The sequence below is a fragment of the Carassius gibelio genome, chromosome B9 (assembly GCF_023724105.1).
Source record: "Carassius gibelio isolate Cgi1373 ecotype wild population from Czech Republic chromosome B9, carGib1.2-hapl.c, whole genome shotgun sequence".
Taxonomy (NCBI): domain Eukaryota; kingdom Metazoa; phylum Chordata; class Actinopteri; order Cypriniformes; family Cyprinidae; genus Carassius; species Carassius gibelio.
This window is the reverse complement of record NC_068404.1, coordinates 24,522,154-24,548,467: the sequence shown is the minus strand read 5'-3', so window position 1 is coordinate 24,548,467 and position 26,314 is coordinate 24,522,154. Positions and strand designations below refer to the sequence as shown.

General features: G+C 35.0%; 1 protein-coding gene across 1 annotated transcript; it reads right to left on the bottom strand.

Annotated features, from left to right (window-relative positions):
- Nucleotides 1-48: 48 nt before the first annotated feature.
- Nucleotides 49-25,756, bottom strand: LOC127964762 (integrin alpha-4-like). The gene is made up of 28 exons (XM_052565083.1): nucleotides 25,364-25,756; nucleotides 24,569-24,684; nucleotides 22,918-23,015; nucleotides 22,105-22,234; nucleotides 21,918-21,985; nucleotides 21,709-21,838; nucleotides 20,373-20,458; nucleotides 19,062-19,124; nucleotides 18,839-18,976; nucleotides 17,244-17,352; nucleotides 15,562-15,656; nucleotides 14,121-14,211; nucleotides 12,627-12,672; nucleotides 11,436-11,590; nucleotides 10,202-10,356; nucleotides 7,438-7,590; nucleotides 7,253-7,329; nucleotides 5,404-5,551; nucleotides 5,195-5,293; nucleotides 5,045-5,121; nucleotides 4,393-4,482; nucleotides 4,208-4,295; nucleotides 4,015-4,122; nucleotides 3,637-3,762; nucleotides 2,883-3,008; nucleotides 2,665-2,763; nucleotides 2,454-2,573; nucleotides 49-2,147 (listed from the first exon to the last, which is right to left on the bottom strand). Exons 1-28 carry the CDS (start codon nucleotides 25,711-25,713, stop codon nucleotides 2,061-2,063), a joined length of 3,228 nt encoding a protein of 1,075 aa, XP_052421043.1. The 5' UTR covers nucleotides 25,714-25,756; the 3' UTR covers nucleotides 49-2,060.
- Nucleotides 25,757-26,314: the final 558 nt, after the last annotated feature.

The following is a 26,314-nucleotide window of genomic DNA, read 5'->3' as shown; positions in this document are numbered from 1 at the left end:
ATAGTAGAGCTACAGTACCAGAAACTGAAAGAACAAACTGCCCAGAGCCAAGCTTTAACATTTATATGTTAAGACAAAGCAAAAACATATGACACGTACTGTTGTACATTCCAGTGCATAACAACTTAAACCAAAGTATTTTTTTTTTCAAAGTAATTTTTTCTAAAGACATGAAATAAAATGAAAACATTAACTTATTAAAAATAATGATAAAAAAAAAATTATAATTGCATTTTTTACACCATTTCCTGAACAGAAGAGACTTATTTTTTATTTTTTTCTCTTTGTATATTTTATATAAAAAGCCCTGACAAGCAACTCATCCGATGTGGCTTCCCAAATCTAAAGATTATATCCCACATTTTCAGCTTTAATTATTTTTTTATTCATGCACCAGCACACTCCTTTGACCAGGCCCAAGCAAAAACAGAGAAAGAATATTTGGGGAAAAAAATGTAAAATTATTTGGGGAAAAAGAGATTTGTAAAAAAAAATTGTATAAATGTTTTATAATCTGGAATACATCAAAAAAAATATATATATACATTTTTATTTATAAAATGTTTTTATTTTATTTTATTATTATTAACAACTACAACAACCATTATGATAAAAAAAAAAAATTCAGTTTAGTTCATAATTTTGTTTGTTTGAATATTTAGAAACAAATGTATTCATAAAATGTCAGTAAATTTTAGTTTTAGTTTCTTATAACAGCACCAAAATCACTTTGCATATGATGATACATTTGACATAATCGGGTTTGGGAAATTAAATGTAATTAAAAAAAAAAAAAAATCAATATCTAATTTTATAGATTTTTTTCCTCTCTCTAATTTTTCCTTTTTTTATTGACTCTGTGTTGTTTTTTCAAATGTTTTCAATTATAACAATTATAGTATATTAATTATAATATTAAGTATATATTGTATTGAATATAATTTTTCACTAACATTTGATTTTGGCGGAAAGATTTCTGTGCGTGTGGGTTTGCCATGGACCTGCACATGAGTGAGTGGTCATGGTGCTTTGTATATTTGTGGATTTCATGTCCTATAAATGAATACAACACACACACACACTCCCTCTCTCTTAAGCAATGGCTGGGAGCCAGACACATGCCAATCCTGTCACTCTTCTGTAGCACAGTACAGACACACAACAGCAGCCTCCTTTGCCCCGTTTCCATGGCACCCAGCCAGAGCACACAGCAAACACTCGCTCTTTCCATCTGGCGTCTCAGTTAAACTTCTAACTATTGAACTCAGCAGCGAGAGTTTGGGAGGAGGGAGAGAATGCATCCTTTTTCTGCAAGAAGATCCGATACTGCAGTGATGCAAAGGTGTGAAAACCCTTATCGCAGCAATGTTCCGCTTCGCAAAGGGTGACTGAAAGTGCAAGAAAATCCTGTGTCACCTCTGTAGAGGGTATACTAACTTTCAGGCGTAAAAGAGCAAGCCTCTATTCAGATAAACACAGGAATAACCTTAGTAAGAAAAGCTACAGCAGTGCAATTTCTCCTCTACAGCAGGCCATCAGCCAATGTTCAGTGATCATAGGCAAACCTGTGATGAACCATTTAGGCTCCGTTCCAAAACCTAGTGAGCTGCCTTGCTGTCTACACCCTAAATAGGCAGCTGTTAATGCAGAATCCGAACTCAAATAGCACCTTATAAATTGTAATGCTGCCTTAAAATTTGGCCCTGCTTCCTACCTTTAAGAAACGCCTCCAAAGCAATGCTGCCTACTTAGGTTGCTCACTAGGTTTTGGAACAGAGCCGTAACGTTTTGTAGCGACAGTACATTCTGAATCCTTTTCTCCCTTGACACAGTCCCGGAGCGATTCATTGAGCTCATGTAGTATGTTCCGTTCTCTAAAGTGCATTGGCTTCATCCTGCTAACAGAAAATGCAGATTCTTTTGTCAGTCTTTGTACTCTTCATCGCTTTGTGGTTCATGGCTGTAGGTTATTATGAGTCCAGCTCATGATGTCGACACAGCAGTAGTCCTTCATGGTTTGTCCCTTCCAATCGAATTGGTTTTGTGATGTAAATCCCTTATTATGACACAGACTCTTTCTTAGGTACATAGTCCCAACTGTCCTGGTCAAACTGCTCCTCCTTCAACTTCCGCTCAAAGAATCCAAACTAATAAAAGCAAGAGAATGCACGATAGTCAATAAGCAAAAGTATGTCTCAAACATAAAGAATCGTGCTGGATTAGAACTGGTTCTCGTTTACCAGAAACCAATCAGACTACTTTCTTAGCTACTTAAACCATCTGTGAAGTTAAACCATCCGTGAGATGGTGTATCTCTAAAAAAAGACATATCTTCAGATATTTCAGGTCTAGCTTTAGTGAAATGAATGAACGATTCCTATGAGTCTTCCTAAGAGTCTTGCATTAGGATATGACATTAAGTCACACTTGAGAATGTGTCATATGATACATACCTTCCAGAGGGCAATGACAAGCAGTGCTAAAATCATCAGTCCAACGATCAGACTGGATACTATTAGAAAAATCTGCACAGCCATCACAGGATAACTGCTGTACAGAGCCTCCAAGGAGACCTGAAACATTACAAACATTCAAGTGTAACAAAAAGCTGTAAATGCAGCATCTCGTCAAGTATTTCTGGCTTTAGAGATTCAGACTACTTACTCTAGCAGAAACGTCATCCTTTAGTAGGATGGTGTCGGCATCCTTCACTGGTGAAATAAGGTCAATCATGCCACGTATCGTCATGACATTGTGTCTGCCCTGTAGGAAATATACATGCATAAGGTCATGTGTCTTGGTTATGAAATTCAGGTTATCTATCTGTCAAACAATGGTTTGAGTGGGCAATATTCTTCTTCTCATCTCTAACAAATACTCACTGGACTCATCTGGAGAACCCTGGGGTTGAGCTCCACTTCCATAGTGATGGTAACTTCCTTTCCAACTTCCAAGTCACCGAAGTGACACTCTACCATCCTACAGGTCTTATCTTCAGGAGCACAGAACTGCAGAACAACAGAGCGTGAGACCTCCTCATAACATTTACACTAGGGCTGTCAAAAATGATTTGAATTTCGAATATCTGTCAAATGATAAATAAAAATTCACATTCAAATGCAAAAACGTTGCATTAATTTTTTTTTCATGTGCGTTAAGGAGGCAGACTCATCAGCGGCGAACGAGATAACAATAATGATGTACGTTTCGTTGCATTATAATGTTTTGTTAGCCTATCTAGTTGACGCCACTAGATGTGGCGCTGCTGCATTATTCATTAAAAATATTGCAGAAAAAAAGAGCATCAATGTGGAGAAAATCTTATTTAGATTAAACTGAAACCAAGCCGTTCGCACAGAACACATATTTCGCGCATTTTCTACAGGGAGATCTTTTACCATTGCAATCGCGTCTCACACGAAGAAGTTTTTTTATGCTCGATGTGACCTCTTGTGGTCTCAGAAGAGAAGCCGAAAGCTTTTCTTCACGCCTACTGAAATTATGCATTTTAAATTCAAATATAATTCAGATTTTGATCATATTTAAGTAAAAATTTGACTTTAGTTTTTCAGCCATTTTGACAGCCCTCATTTACACTAAACACACTAGAACTCAATAGTGTGACTATTATTTTACCATTATGCGCTTGGTTTTTGGGGGAAAAAAGAAAACAATTTCTTCAATAAAGGAAGCTTCTGGGATGTCACAGTCATCAATAATCTGTACTGAATCGTTCCTCTGGAAGCAATGCCCAAGAGTTGTCTGCAAGACAAAAAGCAACTAAAGTTTAATGAAAGAAAAAGATGTGTACATATAGATCATGTATAGCATATATTACAAGCCAAGTAATAGGCACCTTTAGGAATAATTTGTGTGTTTCTTCTGTGAATAAATGTCTTAATGTCACATCTGATCATTTTAATACATCCTTAGTGAATAAAAGCATTCATTTATTTCATTCAAAAACAATCTTACAGACCCTAAATGCATATTTGTTACATATGTAAATCTCACCTGTAAATCGGTGATCCTGATTAGCTGGTATTTGTATGGTACCAGCATCAGAGGCAAGCCGATCTTTACTCCTGTATCAAGAGATTTACTAGGACCCATATTCATCACCTGCGAGTTGTAATGAAACAAATCATGTCAAATGATTCATTAGTGCTTAATGACATTGTTGTCTGTCTGACGAGAGCTAAAATACCTTGAACGTATAATTGAACTTCTCAGGATAGCAGTCGACCGTCATCGACTCTTCTTTTCCAATCAGAAATGAAGTCGGAGAGACGAATCTGCAGAGGAGAGATGAAGAGAATCGTCCCGTAACTTGGCCTGTTATTCTTCCGGAATTTACGGGATCCACATTCATTAGCAAACCAGACAACTTACCCGTGAACATTGAGGTCAACTGCATATCTCAAGGGCAACGTGAGAACAGCCACATTGTCGTGCTGAAGATCTGTGTTCTCAAAGTTCTCGCTGAAAAACACACATTAGATTGGTTCACACTCACTATGAAGGAAACATACAACAGTGACAAAAATTAACTAGCTATTTTATGCATTTTTAACAGTTAAAAATGGTTCTTAAAAGGGTGTAGTTAGCTCTGAGGAAAGCTCTAGCAGCTTTTATTTGCAGACGCCGCTTAGTTTGATAGTGCCCTATCTAATGAAATGTCATGTTAAGTGAAGTGTAAGTGTGCTTTTTGGGGTCATTGTATATGTGGGAAAATGTTTAATGAGTTTAATTATCGGAGTAAAACCCTCATATACCCTGAGATTTCATTATAGGAACTCATTACGTAGGCTATGTAGGCATCCATCTTTAGATCCAGTTTTACTTGTTTCTAATATTAAAACTGAAAGCACACAGTGTGCTGTTTAATGCCTTTGTTTGTCTTTTGCATTCTGATGTCAATTTACAACCATAAGCAGTAGTGAGATGCTCTACACAAATGTTTACTTTTGGCTCAGATGTCTTTGTATTTGTGTAAACCATCATTTGTAATGAATTCCTCAGATCTAGTGCTGAGATCTCTCACCTCGTCACATTGATGTTAATGCTAAGGTTCCCCGCGCTGCTGTTCTGCATCACATCCAATAAAAAGGTGATGTTGATCTGGAAGAAAGCAAAGAGATGTTTATATTCCAACAAGCAAACTCATTTATCTACCATTGCTAAAGACATGTACCTTTGAGAAAGGAGAGATGTATAAATTCCCAACATTGCAGTCCAGTCCAATGACCACTTTGTTCTCCTCTGCGATTACACAGCTGATGTATTTATCTTCCTGAAATAATATCACAAATATTAAAGCACATTAAAGGCAAGAGTGAAGTGAAGTGCATCAGAAACAAATAGAGCTAAAAGCTGTCTGAAAACCAAACCAAATGAAATGACCTCCAGCACTTTGATGAAATGCAGGTTACTGGGAAACCTCAGGTGAAGTTTGGGTAGAAGAGCATCATCTCCAATGTTGACCAGTGTGGTGTTTAACATGATGCTTTTTCCATGACCCAGCGCAAAGTATGGCATGTTCCCATAGGACCTGTTGAGGAAACAGTTATTTTAAACATAAATGAATTCATTTTATAAATGAAGCATTTTTAATCCATATTAAATCTATTGTTTAGTCTGTATAATTTTTATATCAGAGTGAAGAAAATATTCTGAAAAAAAAAATACAAATAATAATAATAATAGTTATTATTATGGTTTAAGCATCATTTTAACCACAGAAAATGTTGAGTATGAAATACCATTTTCAATATTTGAAAATATTACACATTTTAAAAGCTGCCAAAAAGAACAATAGTTAAAAAAAAAGTTCGGTAATTAAAAAATAGTGAATAACTGAATAATAATTGTATGCCAAAGGATGTGCAAGACAATTAAATACTTTAATATAAAAATTTATATATTGTGGTAACTGGTGCAAAAGCAAAAATTCAATGTCACTGCAACTGTAATCAGTTCCTTGCAATCAACTCCTCTTTATTTCATCCCATTTAAAAAATAAATAAAAAATACAAATAAAAACATTTAAAATATTTGTTTTGATCAATTAACTAAACTGATAACTGTAAATACACACACACACACACACACACATAAATATATTAAATTAAAATTTAATTTAGTCATTTAGCAGATGCTTTTATCCAAAGCGACTAACAGTGCATTCAGGCTATCAATTTATATATATATATATATATATATATATATATATATATATATATATATATATATATATATATATATATATATATATATATATATATATATATATATATATATATATATACATGAAGATATATAATAGTTAATACTCAATATTGTAGAATTTAATAGGAAAATGAACCAGTGTTTTTCCTGCATGTGTTTGTGTAGCTAAAGCCTGATGTTTCACATCTAAAGGCACCAGGTGCATCTGGGAGAGTGACAAGACACTCTCCCCCTCACTCTTTTTCTCTCATACACACTTACACACACAGCCCTTATAAATAATCAGATCATGTATTATCACCAATGGGTGAGGGGTGGGGGGGGGGTGTCCATAAATTAGTTTGCATAGGGCTGCAAACATGATCCAAAATGCTAATGTGCACACTCACGCTTTCGCCTCAATCGGGCGAGTCCAAGAAATGTGATGCATAAAGTACATCGATATAAAGCTTTGGCTGCTGTGCTGCTTGGTTTAATGGGTGTATCCATGAGGAGAGCAGATCATCTCAAAAACCCTCCTGTTAGTCACGAACAAAACCAGCACAACTAGAATATTTAGAGAGGTCTGTACCTGTCACCGTGCACTAGAAAAGAAAATCAGCTCAAGAAAACTATAAGTATTAAAGCTTAAGCTTACAACAGTGTACAATGTACAACATTTAATACAGTAAATATCCTCATTTTATCCCACAATTAAAATAAATATTTTTTATTAGGAGTATTTTTAATCTTATTTTAGGATTGTTTAGATGTTTTGTATTGTGACATTATAAATGTCATTATAAATGTAATATCTTTCTAAATGCAATTATTTTTTTATGAAAATCAGCATAAATTAAATTTTGTACATAAATGACTTCTAAGATATATATATATATATATATATATATATATATATATATATATATATATATGTACAATTGTAATTTTTGTATTATTTAAATCATATTAAATAACAAATACATTTCTATGCAATTTCCCAGAGATGCACCCAGTCTGCCTAGAAAACACGTTGATGACTTACTGTGGTAAAACCAGATGAGCAGAAACCTGTAGGTTGGTCGAACAGTTTTCCCAGGAACAATATCTGGCAAAGATGGTCTACAGAAACAGAGAAAGATTTCAAATCAAGACACATTGTGACTTACAATGAGGTTAATAAAGTGGCCTCAGAAATGAACCACAATAACGAAGCAAAGAAAAACAGACATTGTTTTTCACAACGTTGCTTTGTTCATCCTTCTGCTGTAGAATGGGTTTGAGCGAATGCAAGTCCCCGGAGTCCTTCTGTAGCACGTGGTGCTCTCCAAGTTCATATTTCACCTCAAAATGGATGGGTGAGAAGATATCCCGGATGTCTTTCTGCACATGTAAGAAATAAAATATATTATATATATTCATTCATATAAATATATATATAATAGCAAGATGTTCTAAAGAAAATGACCGGTGTTTTTCCATCCAAATGTCACCTCCACCAATGCAAGGTGCTCCGATATACTCTTAAATTAAATTAAGACATAATATTACAAATGATTTATATTTCTAATAATTGTTTCCAAACAGGTTTCTGAATCATTCCTGCTATATGCCATTTGGTTAAAAACCCAGTTTCAACATCAAATTTCACATGATTCGATTAGTTTCTACTTGTACACTAGTACTCTCAGAAAATCTGCAATCAGTACAATTTATTTATCTTTGGAAGGAAATTAAAACATTTAATTCAGTAATACAGTAAATAAACGTTTGACATTATAAAACATTTCTATTTAAAACAAATGCTGTTCTTTTTAACTTTCTACTCAACGAAATCAGGACAAAAGTATGTCATGGTATCCACAAAAATATGAAGCACCAATGTTTCAAACATTCATAATAATTAACCAGCATATTATTTCTGAAAGATTGTGTAACACAGAAGACGGGAGCCATGATGCTGAAAATTCAGCATTGCATTACAGGAATAAATGACATTTTAAAATATAACAAAATAGAAAACAGATATTTTATATTATACGAATATTTCACGATATTACTGTTTATTTTTGAACAAACAAATGCAGCCTCGTTGAACAGAAGATACTTTGTTTAAAAGCATCTAAAAACCTTACCGACCCCAAACTTGTGTTTGACAATATTTCTTATTCCTATCATCTTAATTTTCCTAACCTAAGTGCAGATAATTCATGCAGGTTTGCTCTGTCGGCTGTGATGGCCGTCTCTAATTGGGGGCTCAGAGGTTGGGAGTTGTCCTGTGGGGTCTCTCGGGCCCGTATTTAGCTGCAGGGGAGATGTGTGACCGGGGTTTTGGAAAGCTCTTCCATGGCCAGTGTAAATGAGCTGGACTCTAGCCACAACAACAACCTCAGAGAGACACTCGTTTCTGCAGCAAAGGCTAAACTCAAAGTCAAAGTCAAAGCTGTGAACTTGCATACTTTGCTCAGGATGTGGCCGCTAAACTCAGTCATCCAAATGTTCTCACACGCATCTGGTGTATTACTGGCGTTTCTAATCTCATAGGTTTAGCCCAGACAGACGGGTGATATTTCATAGAACCTGTAGAATGATTTTATGAGAAAACTGCTGTGGTTCACTATGGGTGGTGAGAATGGCTTTACATAGTCGTGAGCAACTGGGTGTTTCCTTCACACCTTTATTCAGCTCAAAGCAAGAGCTAAAACATTGCTTGCTTTTTCAGAAATTCAGCGCTGGTACATTTCCAACTCTCAGTGACACACTATCAAAACAACAGCGCTTTAGATAGGCTTCCTTTAGTTTTCGGTGGAGAGGTATTGAAGAAAATACATACCAAAATACCAAAACATTTCCAACAACATCGCTCTCACCAATACCCCCTGAATATTAGCAAGCAGCAACTGACATAAACAAGACTAAAGCTATTTTTAAAAACGAACACACCCTTCAATGCACTCATCTCAAACTTCCTGTTCTAATAATAAATAGTAAATATGACAAAATATAACAGGGCTCGACAAGCTCCTCTGACACCTTTCTAAAACACAGCACACATCTGTTTGTGTTCCGTTCGTTACTCTTATTGCTCATTAATAATTAAACTCTAAAAATACCTGGAATAGAGCAGCCTCCTTGTTTAGGTTTACCTCTGACAGATAATCACACTTGTTTATGGCCATCGTCTCCATCGGCAGCCATTAATAACAGTGAAGCTACACACTGGCCTCCATTAATTACTGTGTAAAACATGAACTGGATCAGATGGCCGTGATTACAGGAAGAGACGGAGGGAGAGGTGTCCAGAGGGGCCCACCAAACACCTGGAACATTCACTCATACTCACAGAGCCATCTATCTGCACTTTATCAACTGTCTAGGTGTCTTTCTGCACCATCCTCCCCCGCGCCATCCTGCCTGGCTCTTCCTCCTGTTCGCCAGCAGCGACAACCTGCTATCGACTCCAACAAACTATCTGTAAGAGCCTCTTTATCATCCCGGCCTCCTGCGTGGAGCCACGCTGTAAACCTAGAGAGAGTCACACCACCTGGGTTTCTCAGAGAGGCTGATTAACTCCAGCATGAAGAGCAGAGTGACGTGGGCTTCGGTCTGAATCAGCACTTTTGTGTAGAGGATTTAAGTTTGGGACACACAGCAAGGGCCGATCTAAGAAAACATCAAGACCCATCTGGCTTTTTACATGAATTTCATCCATACACTGAAATGCTGGAGGAGATTTCTGTACCTAAGGGATTTTCGTTACTGTACTTAATCTAACTAATGGTTCTCACTAGTGAACGGTAAAAGAATGCCAACATAATAAATAAACACCAAACAACAACATTTCTAAATCCAAAAAACAGTGTCGGGGTAACTTCTAAAATAAACTAAATTATGAATCTGCCTTTGTCATAAAATGCATAGTAATTTGTTTAAGATTTAAGTCATAACGTGACATCCTCCAACACAGGTAAAGAACATAAACAGAGTCTCGCACCTTCATGAAGGCCTGATGGGTGGCACAAGTGAGCTTCTGATGCTCGGCCTTCACTTTCCCCGATGTGACATTGGATGTGCCATTTCCAATGAAATAAAATCGGGAAGGGAAGCCATCTTTGTGGTGAACATCGGCTGTTATGTTGTACTTCAGCTCTGCACAGGAAGAATATGGCATTCAGAGACAAAGTTAAAGTCAGGCAAAGACATCCTGTTAAATCTTCAGAACAATTCAGATTCTCATTATCATCTTATGGTGAAGGAACTTCAGGGGATTTGTAAGATGCCGAAAATATATTAATTGCATTGAATGCAAAAAAAAAAAAAAAAAGCCTAAAAACATTTGAACATTGAGGTCATACAGATTTAGCGGACAGAAAGGCTAAATAACAACCCGTTTTAGATAAGCAAGTGAATTAAATACGTTACAAATTAAAAGTTAATTATTTTCTCTTTAATGAAGCCTAATCAAAAGGTTATTCATTATAAAAAAAGAAAACATGGCATACAACAGTACAACTAATAATATAAAATATACATTTTGATTATGAAATCAGATTGGATGAGCTACAGTCAAAGCCGTTATGATGTTCCTGTGTGACCGTTAACAATGAAACGAAACAGTTCTACTCTTGTTTGGGACATCCCGCTCTTTATTATCGCACTGTTAAATAACACATGCAGCAGTCCTGTAAACGGACAGATATACTGTATCAATCTACTGTTGTATAAGCGCTACAGCAAAATCTCTGGGGGGCACATTTCTGCCATCGATACGTCATATCAGTTTCAAGATTGTGAGTATTTGTCATCAAGCACGGCTCTGTTGTTTACTATTTGGACACAGAGCGTCAATCTATCATTAAAGGCAGGCCTTGACACACACCCTGAGCCCTCCAACCGCCACAACAAAAGAGGGGATGTGGGGCCGAGATAAAGAGCTAGGAAAGATGTCTGAAGCACAGCGAACTACCACTGCCTTAAGCGTGGCAACTGATAAGAGCAGCCAACACACAACCTCTCACAAACAACGTCCATCCTTGAACTCTGAGAGCATGTGCGGGAAGCTCAAAATATCACAGGTCACTTCAAATCGTATCTAAAGAGTAAGATAGCACTGCAGGAAGTTGCGTAATGAATCACTTGAATCACTGTTGGGTTTTATTGAAGACATACTGTTGATTTGAAGGGAATTTAAGTCAAAAGTACAGTTTTCAAAACGGTTATGCTCTTACCTATAAGTCCTGGGATTTTTTTCCCTTCGACACTAAAGCACACGTTAACTTTGACACATACAGCAGGAAGACCATTTTCAGTGCACTGGGCTATGGACCGGTTCAAGCTCTCAGGCAGCAACATGACAGCATCCACCTTCACTACTGGACGCGTCCTGAAACAACCAGAGTTACTGGGTTAGTTGTCAGGTCCAAAAATTACCACAGGAGGCCAGGGCTATCCAGAGAATCTGTCATACATATTGTGATTAATTATTGGTATATTTTTTTTATTGTACTTTATTAATAAAAACTTTATCTTTTCCATTTAAAGTGTTGGTAGCATTACTGAAAGCCTTCATGCATTATGCATTACAAAAGTAGTTTTAATAGATTAATTATGCCTTGTAATGCACCTTTTAATGCATTATATTATCTCATGGAAAAACTATAACCACAGTTAATACACCATCAATTCATTGTTACATTATGCATTTTAAATTTGGTTATAATTATTTACAACAATATATAATGTATTACAACACATTACAACATTATGAATCATTATGTTGCATTATACCCTTTAATAATCCTTTATAATGCATGGTAAAAAAAAAAGGCTTGACATAAAGTGTTACAAAAGTGTTTAGATGTTTAGTTTTTAAATACAATTTAGTTGATGAATTAAGTTAGTATATAGATTTTTAGTTGCAGGATCCCATTATGACAGCTTATCCCATACAACAACAAGAAGTGACTTTTAATATATATATATATATATATATATATATATATATATATATATATATATATATATATATATATATATATATATATATATATATATATATATATATATATACACATATACATATATATATATATATATATATGTGTGTGTGTGTGTGTGTGTGTGTGTGTGTGTGTGTGTGTGTGTGTGTGTGTGTGTATTCATTTACATGCTGATTTTAGAAGATCATTAACATAATTCTATGGAATCTATTTAAATTTGCTAAATAAAGTTCTATAGTCTTATTGGAACCGAAAAACAACATTAAATTTGCTTTAGTAAACTTAAGGAGTGGAAGATGTATAGAATTCAATGATGGCCATTCACATTCAGTTATGCAGAAATAAATTCCCGTGACAATACCAAATCTTAAAAGTTACCAAAGCAAATGTGTGTGAAAAAAATGCATCTGCTGTTTTTACCTGAACACCACAGCTGAGTCTGACAGGAAAGCTCCCACTGCAACATCTGGGTGAGAACATAAAATTCCCATAAAACATACAGTACCTGACTGGGTTATTCTTTCACACATTCCTAAGTGCACTAGTATTCTTTAAAATATTAAACAATTCTACAAACAAACCAAAACTATTGTCTAAATAATGTTTTCAAGACTAGGATTTTCTCTGTTATAAAACCAAAATAGCTGCCTATTATTTGAGACAAAACAAGATCTCAGAACTCTCAGAACTCAAAACTTTCTTGTTTGTCTAAAAACTGTTTATGTTGAAGCTATACTGCCAAAACGACAGATTGTGGAATGTACCACACAGAACACAGAAGAAGATCAACACAGATTCACAAATATATAGTGTAAATAACAAAGGCGCAAACGCCGGTTGATAACATTATAAGTGAACCTCAGAGAACAGTACAAAATAATAAAAAAGGTAGTTCATGACAAATAGCGAGCCTGAAAACAGCTTGTTCTTAATTAAATGAAAGTTGAGTACAATCATCTTCCACACACTGTGCTTTAATTGCAAATTTGAGAAAAAGTAGTGAGCTAGGTAATCAGGGTGTTTCCTTCATACAGACGATTTGCATACTGTTCACAGTAAACATACAGTACTACTACTTTCTTTCACAACAGTATGTAGTACTTTTCCATTCTGGTTCTGTGCATATTTTTCTGCCTTCAAAAAGTTTACTTCTCAAGACAGGAAACAGAGTCTGAGAACAAGAAGTTCTGACACATCTGAGAGAAAAAAAATGTTGTGTCAGCTCTATTTTGTGTCTCTTTTTGATTTGTGATACATACTAAGGAAGTTCTTCACAGCTGACACCCACAGCATAATTAATAACACAAATGATCTGAAAACGTCACACCATGACATTTCCTCTAAAGATGTGCTATAATATTGCCCTGTACACACACTAACTGGCTGCTCTTCATTTGTGCATGCAGAGTTTGGTTGTTTACAGAAAGGAAAACCACATTTGACTAGTGAATTCACTCCCAAAATGTCAGGGAGTGATGACCACATTTACATTGAATGCAAGTAGTGTGCACAGAACTGAACAACTATACGTCGAGGCAGTAACACCACTCTCTAATACTTTGTCTGAGGTCCAGTCTATAGAGTCACATGATCCTTCAGAAATCAGTCTAAAATATGCCTAATGTTAAAAAGCTTAATATTTCAATATACAGTGCTGTTTAATATTTTTGTGGAAACTATGATCATTTTTTAAAAATTCCTTCAGGACACAATTTATTTAAAATAAATATTTTGTAACATTATAAATGTCTTTTTTATGTAATTTTTTTTACAAAAATGCATACATTCTGAATAAAAGAATTAAGTTAAAAAATACTACTGAGCCCAAACTTTTGAAAGTATTGTAGGTTGAACATGCTTCCTGTTCCCAGAGGAAACATATGCTATTTATGTTTTTTGTGCTTAAAGCGTTACCTGGGTAATTGTTGCTATCAACATCAACTCCTCCAGACACTGATTGGCCAAACATCCTGAAGTTGTTGCCCAACAAAGAGCCCGTTATTCTCTGCATTGAAGAAAGCACAAAGACGGCATTCAGAAAATATTAATGGCACTTTTCCACTGCGGGGTACAACTCGGTGCGGCTCAGTACGGCACGGCTCCGTTTGCATTTCCACTGCAGTTTAGTATCGCTTTAGAGTGGGCGGGATTATTCACATCATTGTAATTGTGCCACCTCTACTGCCGCGACTCCTGAAAAACATTTTCATTGCATGTTATGGAACTGGGCTACTTTAATACTCTTGACGCAGGTTTTTTTTTCATGTCCGCAGGTTTAAGCGATCCTGTTAACGTGATAATTAGCCCCTTTAATGCTAATTTTGCTTTGTTTTATCCACACCAAAAACATATATTTTACCCCCACCTTAATGCGATTCACTGGGGGATCCCCCTCAAAACATAATTGGGCTAGTTTTGAGAAGCAGTTGAGTGGGTTTTGTTGTGAAAACCTGGCAACCCTGCTTGGAACCTCAAACAAGCTTGTACTAAAAGAAAACCCTAAAAGTGAACCGTACCAAACTGTACCTTGCCATACCATACAGTGGAAAAGCGCCATAAGAATTCAAATTTGACATATTGAATGCCAATGGAGTTGCGCTGTATTCCAAGAGAAATGCAAATAATCTTATTTATGGACATTCTTACATCTATTTCAAGAGATCACATGTTAATATAATACTTAAACGGGAAGAAGGTAAACTGATTTGGTAATCTATAATGGAAAAATGGAAAAATTTGTCAAATGAGCAATGTTTTCTCATTGTTTTGGCTAATTTAAATGCCCATGCTCTCTGGAATACTTGATATTGAATTGTTTATTTTGCAATAATGACCAGCTGAATGCATATTATAGCCTTTTTTTTTTTTTTTTTTTTGCAGACACTTTTATTGAGTGACTAACATTTAAGTTCTACATTTAATTAGTTTGTGTAACCCTGGGATCAAACCCATGACCTTTGACATTTGCTCTCATCATGCTCTAAAAATACTGAAAAACCACAGTACTGTCACAAGGCCACAAGAGCCGCTGCTGATCACTACAAACATCCTGTATGTAATCATTTTGGCCTGAAGTTAATATAATTAGATGATGTTCTTCTTAAACATTTGTTTTTATAACTGGATTCTCATGATTTGGATTTGTCCTGATCACTGCTCGAAACTACACATGGAGAGAGAAGGATTTCAGGACTGAACACTTAGTACTCCGGTGTGGAAGAGAGAAGAAGAAAGACTCAAAACAATAGGGCAATTTGCACAGGATGGGAAGGACTGCTCAGGTCTGACCTTTCCCGCCTCCGTTTCATTCTTCCCTACCCATAATATCAGCATTAACAGCAGCTGGGGAACGTACTTGAGAGAAACTCTGTCCAATACCACTTCTCCTCCCATTGTAGATATATATAGCACCACGCAGATCGTCCTCCTGAGGGGCTCCGATGGCCACATCTGAAACACAAGCACTGTTCCGTTAGCTTTGTTCCAAAACCTAGTGTTCAGTCTAAGGAGACAGCATTTTATGAGTCTTGCAAAACTGTAAGGTATTTAAGGTACATTTTAAGGTATAGCATTAAAAAGATTTTTTTAATGTTTTTGAAAAAAGCCTCACCAAGGCTGCATTTATTGGATCAAAATATAGTGAAAACAGCAATACTGAAAAATACTATTGCATTTTTTTTTAAATACAGTTTTGTATTTTAAGATTGTTTGTATGTATTCCTGTGATGACAAAGCTCAATTTTCAACAGCCATTACTCCGGTCTTCAGTGTCACACGATGGTTTAGAAATCTTTCTAATATGCTGATTTGGAATTGGAGAATTATTACGAAGAAAGATTATTATAAATGTTGTGGAAACAGTAAAACAGTTGTTGATGAATAGAAAGTTGAATAAAAAACTAAAAACAGCACATATATTTGAAATCTTTTGAATGTCTTTACTGTCACTTTTTAATCAATTTAATGCATCCTTGTTTGATACAAATATTAATTTCTTTACAAACAAATTACTATTCCTAAACTTTGGAATGGTACTGTACATTATTTTGGTCACATTCTATTATTTTCTTATTTTGGTCAAATGGTCAAATTCTAACCTAGCATTGCATGCATTATATAATATACATACGGACCATAAAACCATTCATAAGCCAATTTTGACCCACACAGTGTATTGTTGACTATTGCTTCAAATATACCACTGCAACTTATGACTGCTTTTGTGGTTCATGGTCACATGATATATCATTCACAAAAAGGCTCAGTGAAAGTATTCATTTCAGAGAAATCCTAACAAATATACATAAAATGCATGCAGTTCTGACAAGAACTGATAGACTAATGATTTGTGTGCTAGACATTTTCAGGTTTATTAGAATAGATAGATTTTAATAGATGTTTTCTCAAATAATAGGCAGCTATTTGGGTTTTATAACAGAGAAAATCCTAGTCTTGAAAACATTATTTAGACAATAGTTTTGGTTTATGCTGATGCACTGACACTAGTCAGTAACAATGTGACAATATGACAGTAAGGTCTGTGCAAGTTTAAGTATGTGTGAGCAGGCGTGTTTCACTCTTTTAACAGCTGTTTTACTGTGGTCCACTATAGTAGATGTGATATTGTTCTTTCTAACCATGCTCTGTCTGCAAACCTCTGTCTATAATCTACTGAAAATTATCAAGATCATCTTCATATCTGATTCAGACATTAAGAAATACCTAGCCATGAAACCACTCTAAAGTGAAGATGGGGTTTCTATGACAAAAAACGGGCACTGAAATATAAAGAAGATACAAAAGGAGGAAGTGAAACATTGAGGTTTACCATCAAACCTTGCTTGAGAAAAAAAAAAAAAAAACCCTTAACGAAAAAAAAAACATTTTTAAATCCAGCAAAACATGATACAGTGCAATTTTAGTACACTTGGCTAGTCACATAAAGCAATTCACCGTGAAAAACCTACAAAACTGAAGTGGTTTATAAAGGATTTATACACAGACATTGATGTGTCAGTCAGACATACAGTACTGTACCTGGATATCCGTCATCATCAATATCACCAAGGTTCATGATGGTTTCCCCAAAACGTGCTGCATAAGAGTCACTCCCAACTAACTCAAAGTCTGCCTCTTTCAGTTTAGCCTGAGAAAGATACACAGTGATGCTGAGGATGTTTTCAACAGAAGCATGGTGTTAAGTGTTAAGAAGCAGATAAACAATTGACCACAGTTGACCAAACTGTTTTTGTACTTCAACTGTGACCAAAAAAATGTGCAAACTATGGTTTGTGGTAGCATAAAACAACACAGAAAAGGGTGATAGTCAAGCAGTCATATGTGTAGTGTTAAAAGCATGGTGCTTTTTGGAGTAGCTGGTTAATTTTTGACATTATGGGAAAGGGAAACCTGTTCTATTGATAAGGGCTTGGTGGTCACAGTCAAAGCCAGAATACATACTTGTACACTGAACAAATACAACAAGATAAAACAGTCCTAAATATGCAGATATAAAACTCGTACCATTAAATTATTAAATTGGTTAGGAATAAATGGGTGATTTGCATCAAACCCATCAAGATCACATACTGGTCATATTCCACCCCAAAAGCTTTATGGTTTAAAAAATTAAGCACATTTTCTAATAATCCTTTAACATCTTTTTTAGCAATGCAAATTTATTAAATATATAATATAAACATATTATTTAGAAAAATATTTAAATAAGTAAATATATATATATATATATATATATATATATATATAATATACAGTTAAATAAACATAAAATAATATCATGTATATTAAAATTATATATATATATATATATATATATATATATATATATATATATATATATATATATATATATATATATATATAATAAAATAAATATAATTTACTTCATTATTATTTAAAAATAAATTACAACTTAGAAATAAATATTTAAAAATCGTTTGGTAGTAATTTGATTTAATGCATTTAATTTATGCTAATTTACATGTAAAACAATAAAATAATATTTATTTATTATTTTTAATTTCGTTTATTTTTATGCATAGTTTAGGTCCATAAAAATTACTTTTAAAAATTATTTTATGTGTGTCTGTGTAATAACAAAATTTATTTTAACAGTACTTTTGGTGGTCCTAAAAACAAACATACATTATTTTATTGCTTTTATTTTTAGAATAAACAATTTCTTTGTGAGATCAGATCATAGGTATGTATTAAAACATAATGAAATGTTACTCTGGACCACAGAACCAGTCATAAGGGTACATTTTAAAAAAAAATTGAGATCATGTGAAAGCTGAATAAATAAACTTCCCATTGATGTATGGTTTGTTAGGATAGAGCAAAGAGATACTGTACAACTATTTGAAAATCTGGTATCTGAGGGTGCAAATAAATCGAAATATTGAGAAAATCGACCTTAAAGTTGTCCAAATTAAGTTCTTAGCAATGCATATTATTAATCCAAAATCCAAATGTAGGAAATTTACAAAATATCTTCATGGAACATGATCTTTTCTTAATATCCTAATGATTTTTGGCATAAAATAAAAAACATTAATTTTGACCCATACAATGTTGTTTTTTGGTCCAGGGTCACATATCATGTCACTCACCTCTCCCTGGTTTATGTAGACATGAACTCGTCCCTCCTCCCTGACTGAGCTGAACGTAGGAGCCCCAACCAGCAGATCGGACAGTCCGTCTGCATTCAGGTCAACAGCACATAAACTAGCTCCATAATAAGAGCCAATCTGTAAACAGGAGCAAACATCACTATCGTGTTCATTCAGCAGGAAAATGACCTACGAACACTAGGAAATTCTTTAAATTTCTTACCTTCTTGCCTTTGGTTTTGGCAACGATTTTCAAAGTGTTGCCCTCAATCCTAAATATGTAGGCCTGGAGTAAAAAAACAACAACACAGGAATATGGGAAATGGGAACTTGCTAACACACAGTAGCCTAACAATGGATTGTTTATGCTAGTGAATTAAATACGTTCACATAGTTTCAACACAAATATGAATGGTAGCTCACTGATAAGCTTTTTTCCAGTGTCTGTTTCTTTGGTAAAATCATCAGACAGACACCATAACGTTATCCACAAAACTCATAAATGCTGCAGACTCAGCACATCTGCAAATAAAAACCTACTTCCTCTTCCGCACAGATGGAAGAAGAGTTCAGTTTAACTGTTTTACCTTTCACATCTGTCTACAGAGTAAAGATGTCAAGAGGGTCTCATATTTAAATCCATTTAAACACAACTACTGATATTCAGTATAGTGTATTCAGAAGACTGCTATGAACAGGGGTGCACATAATTGGTCCGCATGCGCGACCAAAATAAAAAATGCGTAATATAAATATGTTCTGACAGCGCATTTGCGACATTGTTGACAGCTGTTAATACACAATTACCATTTAAGATCAGAAACTGTACTATATACGTTTTATTTTCAACTTGAAAGCCTAAATCTAAGTTAGGCCATGCCGTTTTCAAAGCACAATACAAAACTGTGACGTTCATCCACTGACGCGCTTTAATCAGCTGCGCTAAATCCGGAAGCGCGTATACTTACTTGCCGAAAACCCGCCAAAATAAAAGCCTGCTGATTTTAAGTTTGAATATGATGAAAACGCTTTTATTTATTTATTTTTAGATGCTTTTATCCAAAGCGACTTAAAATTAGGGAATACATAAAGCGATTCTTTTTAAAGAGGCAAACAAAGAAAGTAGTAGTAAATATTAGCATTTTATTTTTAAGTTTACTATAAAATAAATGTATTTGTATTTAATACTAGGACTGCCTTTTATTTTTATTAATATTATCACACACTATTATTTAGTTTATTTACTATTATTTTATAAAAAATAAATAAAAAAAACGAAATGAATAAAGTGCAATAATATTATAACTATTATTAATTCATTTTTTATAGTTATATTTAATGGGTCACGGTGTATGCAGTGTGAGGACCAAATCAAATCTGAACCAGGCCGAAAAAATTATGTGCACCCCTGGCTATGAAGCTACAAAAACCTGACCAAACTAGAGAACTGTGACATTAAAATACTTCAAAATTGGGTCTGTTCTAATAGATAGATGACTGTGGTGGTGGTGGTGGTTGTGGTGTTAACCCTTACTTTACCAGTCTGTTCATGCTGGGGAGCACCACCCACTATCTCAGTGCTTTGAGGATCTAGAAAGTGTCCAGCACCAACAGCATAACCTGATGGGAAGAAAAGCCTACATTGTGGTAAAATGTCCCAAATGCCCATTCAAAGTCTTCAAAAACACTGTAAAAAGCAATTATTTAAAGACCAAATCTTCCTAATCTACAGAGTTATTATGGATAACTAAAATGTGACATAAACATTAACTGAAATAAAACAAAATACAAAAATTGTATTGATGTAGTTTAACTCGAAGAACAAAAAAACTAACATTTACATTAAAAAGAACTGTGAGGACATATTTAATATATATATATACATATATGACAAAAAAACACTAAAATCCCTAAAACTTTCAATTTAGCAGCAGGAGCCCTTTAAATAATGAAGGTCTGAAGGGCGTGAAGATTTTAAGATATTAAATATAAACATTAACATTGTTACAATATTATTATTTAATTGCTTATAACAAATGTATTGTGAAAATCTAATTTATACAAATAAATTTGATTTGACGGACTACTTTACTGTTAAGAGAGGAACCCACAAAATCACATGTACAAAATGCAATATCCATGACTAAAATGAGACATTACTGAAATGTATGTTTGTTTAGAAAGTATAAATAGGTTGCCATGAGATCAAAACAAAGTGACACATTAGTTATATTTTGCAACAGTGTGATGCTCGTAAATTATGCAACGGTGTCTGTTTCCTGTTTAAACTGAAAAACATAATGCCATATAAAAGCAAAAGTCTGTATCCTGCTGCACGTCTTAAGAAGCTGATTATCCCTGGATTATATGTATCTTTTTACACGCTTAATAATAAACATTTTAGCAAAATTAGACCACTGTATCTCTAAACCCCAAAAGGAAAATCACTTATTATCAACACGACCCAATAAACAAATCTTAAAAATAAAAAAAAAACAGACCATACAGTATTTCTGTTCCAAAACCTGCACAGGCAGGAATACACATACACACACCTGCCATTATAGATGTAATGATCTTGTGGCTTTTAACTTTTCTAAATAAAGTGAGAACAAGTGTGCAGATCCTTTTCCCATGATTTGTTGTATCTTTTGATCTTGCACCTGCCTAAGAAGCTTCAACTCTTTTTATGCAATGATCTTTTTTGCAATGCATTTTGGAATGGCCTTCTCCATGAAAAAATACATGCTGCCTTAGAATATTTATAAAATGAAGTATCTTAGCAGACAGCACAATAATTCTGCCTTAGTTCTTATAACTGTGCCTACTGTATATACTTACTTGGATGTGTTATCAATTTCAGAACTCACCTAAATAGCTGCCATAGAGAACTTCGCCTTCATCATCCACATAAGCAGCTGAAATGTTGCTTGTGGTGTTGTAGACAAGAACGGATCCGGTCCAGTATGAGGTACCAGGGGCTCCCATGACCATCATGTCCTACAAATCCAATGTATTCTTACCAAATCAATTGAATTAAATGCCAGCTCAATCAAAATGCCATAAAAGTTCCTTATACCTCTGTGAATAAATTGGATATCCCCGCTTGACATGACCCATAACCTTCACCAAACTTCCTTTGATGATCTAAGAAGAGAAAGTGAACACTGGTGCTCATTTGACAACAATTAGTTTGCGGTAGGATATGCTAGGTTTAAACCTGTGAATCACAACCTAACCAATGCAGTAGTTATGGATATCTGTACCTTTATAGCAGGGGATAATATGACTGGCACGTTTCAAATCTGGGCTGAAACGGAAGCAAACACCAAGTGGCAGCTTGTTCTGATTGTCTTTACTAGAGTAGAAGACGTTCTTCCACCGATGTCCACATGCCTAAAGTTTAAACCAGAACAGTGTTACTAAACAATTATTTACTCACTATACCCTTCATCATACAGTACATATTTCACACAAAAATACCAAAAGCTGCATTTATTCGATCAAAATACAATAAATCAACAATACTATGAAATATGATCATTTAAGATAGCTGTTTTCTATTTATTATATCTTAACAACTAATTTATTATTTTGATGGCAAAGCAAGATTTTCAGCCGTCACTGCTCAAGTCTTCTGATATACTGATTTGGTACTTAATAATCAATTATTATTGGTGCTCCATTATTAATAATGTTTCGTATTACGACCAATCTTTAAAAACTGTTGTTGCTGCCTCTTTTTTTTTTTTACACCAAACATTTATATGTTAGCATGTCACAGTTTCCATAAAACACACACACACACACGCACACACACACACATTAAGTGGCAACTGTTTTCAACATTTACAATATTTAAGGAATGTTTCTTAAGCAGCATATTAGACTGATTTCTGGAGGATCCAGTGACACTGATTTTTGGAGCAAAGGCTAATAAAAAATTCAACTTTGTCATCACAGGAATATATGACATTTCAAAATGAATTCAGATAGAAACAATAATATTACAGCTGTGTTTTTGATCAAATAAATGCAGGCTTGGTGAATGAAATGCATGCTTTAACCAAAAGACATACCAAAACATGGCCTTTTGAGGGCTGCCGGGACAGACTGACACCAAGCCACTGGTTATTATTCTCTGCCAAACAGTGTTTTCCACAGTACTGTACACCTCCTGAAAGCATGCAGTCAAATTAATACACTTAATATGCCTAAATTAATACACAATCCATCAGAAGCCCAAACTACTTTAGTAAAAGTGCAAATTATTTTCCTCTCAAGCAAATTCACACCTGTGGCTCACAAGCTCACTACTGAATGTCACCGGATGAGGAGCATGTGGTGAAACTTGCGAAAACAACTCTACAAATATATCTGAAAGTATCACGTTGAGATGTAAAAAATGTTCTTTGAGCATCACTTATGAACCATGTCCATTCCACACCATATTAAATCTTCTTGTAAAACAATTAGCAGCAACTAGATTCCTACATTTCAGAACAAAACTACACAATGTGGTCTTGTAGATGGTTCCCAGGGTACTGCATGTGGTTGCTAAGGTATTTTGAATGTTTTCAGCCTGTGGTTGCCACCTGGCCCAAGTGAAAAGGTGTCTAAAAAACCAAATCTGGTCACGATGTATGGCTCAGTCACTCAATGAAAGTCTATTATACTGTAGTTTTTCTCTGCCATTTTATTATTGCCAGGAGAAACCCATATAAACTTGATTGACTAGAAAAGTAACAGCACACAACTCCTCAAAAACCCATCTATAGCACATGGATCACAGTGAATTACGTGGAAAAGTTACAGTAGATACAAGCAATAATAATAGTGATACCTCTCTTAGCAAATGCCACTAATAATGAAACCTTTTCAGACACATCAACAATCTCTAAATGAGCATGTTTTCTCTCGAGCTTGGCTTTTGGTGGGAATTATTTGTTTAATGCCATTTCCCTTAACTAAACAGAGATATTTTATTTGCGACCTATATATATCCTGTAGCTTGATCTACAAAGAAGACTATCCCTCGCCCTTGTTTCAGGCTGAGAATATAAGCATCCTCTTCTTGACAGGAGGAAACCCTCCACAGTCTGGCTTACCCTGCAAGGGGAATTCATTCACAGGATGTTTTCACACTCAGTGGTCTATAAAGCATACTTAAGTTCAATCAGAGTGCTCTCAGAAAGTGTGTCTAAACGGTACAACGTGGTCAAATGGAAATGCATGCCTGTTAAGAGGTGGTCTAGAAGGACAAAAACGAGATCCAGAGGAATACATATATATATATATATATATATATATATATGATATATATATATATATATATATATATATATATATGATCAGTCTTCGTTTGGATATTTTCTTTGTCCCCATTAGCATTAATGACTGGAGCTGACATGGACAAAACCTGATGATCATGTTCTCCATCATGATTTGAGAGCAGTTTTAAGATATGATTATCTAGTAAAATCCTAATATATATATTTTTTTTCAGGATTAAATTGGATTTCAATGTTTTGGTGAATTTTTGGACCCCACTTGAACTGCTGATCTCTTAAGCATTGTATAACAGTTTACTGCCAAATGACCACATATTATTTCACTTTTAAAAGTAACATTTAAAAAAAAATATTTCTTACACAACTCTACCTTTCAGATTATAGATAAAACAACATTTAGAGAAGCTGGATTTCTGAAGGTAAGGGAGGGAAGACCTACCAACAGGGAGCTGCACACATTGGGAGCTCCTCACACTGCAGCTGTAGATGGCTCCAGGCTTTTTGGTAGTATTAGGATAAAAGCTGGAATCTGCCACAGGCGCTCCAACTATCAGCCTTAACAATAAATATGACATTTAACAAGTGGGTTTTGCCACTTTTGAAACCAACATCAATATTTTAGAAAGAATGATTCATTATAAACAGTCCATCAGTGCGACAAATGAATATAAGTACAAATATTTGCCATTGAATTAATAAGATAGCATTAAAGCAGCAAGCTTGCAGTTTAAAATAGTTTTAGACGGAGAAAAGCATGTTTTGCAAACATGAATCCATGGTCTGAAGTTACTCGGGGCTAGGGGCAAAAGAAACTCTGAGATATGCTCATGTGAGATCCTATCATGAGCAAGTTCATCTGCAACATTTGATGCAATTCACAATATTCTTCTAGGCCTATTAGTTCAGACTTTGAATTAAAAACAAATAATAAAGTAATCTCTGAAACAATAAATGTGAAAAACCACTCCCAACAACTCTAAAGCTTGACACAGTGATTAATGCGTATAAAAATATACACTGGCATGAAAGTTTGATAGTAAAGGTGAAAGTCATAATCATTCACACGTGAGAATATATTTTATGCAATTGATTCGACTTGGGTTAGAAATACAAATGCACCAAATTTGTAGAAAATGCTCCTGAGCAGGGCAAAAATTACAGTAGTTTAAATCTCATTGTTGCCCATTCAGCTCTGAATTACAACATCAAAACTTCTCAAGCACGAGTCTCTTACCATGAGTCCTCAGCATGCTGATGAAGCAGAACCGAGTATCCGAATAATGATCCATTGGGTCCATGAAAAACTAAAGGATGCTCCACATCCAGATTATAGCAGTCACACAGAATCAACAGATACCACATGATCCCAACTACACATCTCCACTTCAGCGAATCTCTATTGAGTTGAGATGAATTCATCTCTTCAGCAGTCATAGCACCACACAGAACACAAAAGAAAGCCAATACTGCCTTGGAACGAAAGTGCAAAGAGTTCGAATAAACTTTTGGTAAAGATATCAGGAAGTTATCATTGCAGTTGTGAGCTCGAGATGTGCGCTCGCCTGTTGCGCTCCGGCATCTCATCTGCTCGAGCGTATGCGCGCCTCGCGTCTCATGACGTCACAGCGCTCTGAGTCCAGGGAAGCCTTTGAAGTGAGTGCGGACGCGCCGCGGGGACGGGAACGCGCGGACGCTTCTCACAAGCTCTGGTCTCCAGACTCCAGAAACTGAGGAAATGATGAAGAACACGATGTAGAAACCGTCAGATGTTCTGTTTGAGAACTGCTTAGAAATACGATCCGACTTTTTTATTTTATTTTTTAATTTTACTTATTTGAGTGCTACTATAATTCACCGCCCACCGGTGGCCCCAATGCATTTTCGCACATTTTTTTATTAGGCGAATCATAATAAACTATGTATAACCAAAGTCGTTTTATTTTTATAAACTGTCTCTGGTATCACTTAAAAGCTTAAAACCTTAGCATCCAACTTCATTTTTAAATCGGACATTGCGTTACCATGTAAATGGTAGATAACCCTTAGTGGGTGGAGTCAAGTGTCATATTAAAAATGTATTACGGTCTTTTTCAGCTTTCCTGAATTATAACAGTTTTGGATAGTCCACTTTCACAACTATGTTAAAAAATGGAGGTTGACACTTAAAGGGTTCATCTAATAAAAA

What these genes read in the sequence shown, in the direction of transcription:
- LOC127964762 (XM_052565083.1), bottom strand. Translation starts at nt 25,713, where the DNA reads ATGAGATGCCGGAGCGCAACAGGCGAGCGCACATCTCGAGCTCACAAC. An exon ending in TCTCTATGGCAGCTATTTAG is followed by an intron (nt 20,459 to 21,708) that starts GTGAGTTCTGAA and finishes TCTTCCCATCAG; the next exon opens with GTTATGCTGTTGGTGCTGGA. An exon ending in GACTCAGCTGTGGTGTTCAG is followed by an intron (nt 11,591 to 12,626) that starts GTAAAAACAGCA and finishes TGGTTGTTTCAG; the next exon opens with GACGCGTCCAGTAGTGAAGG.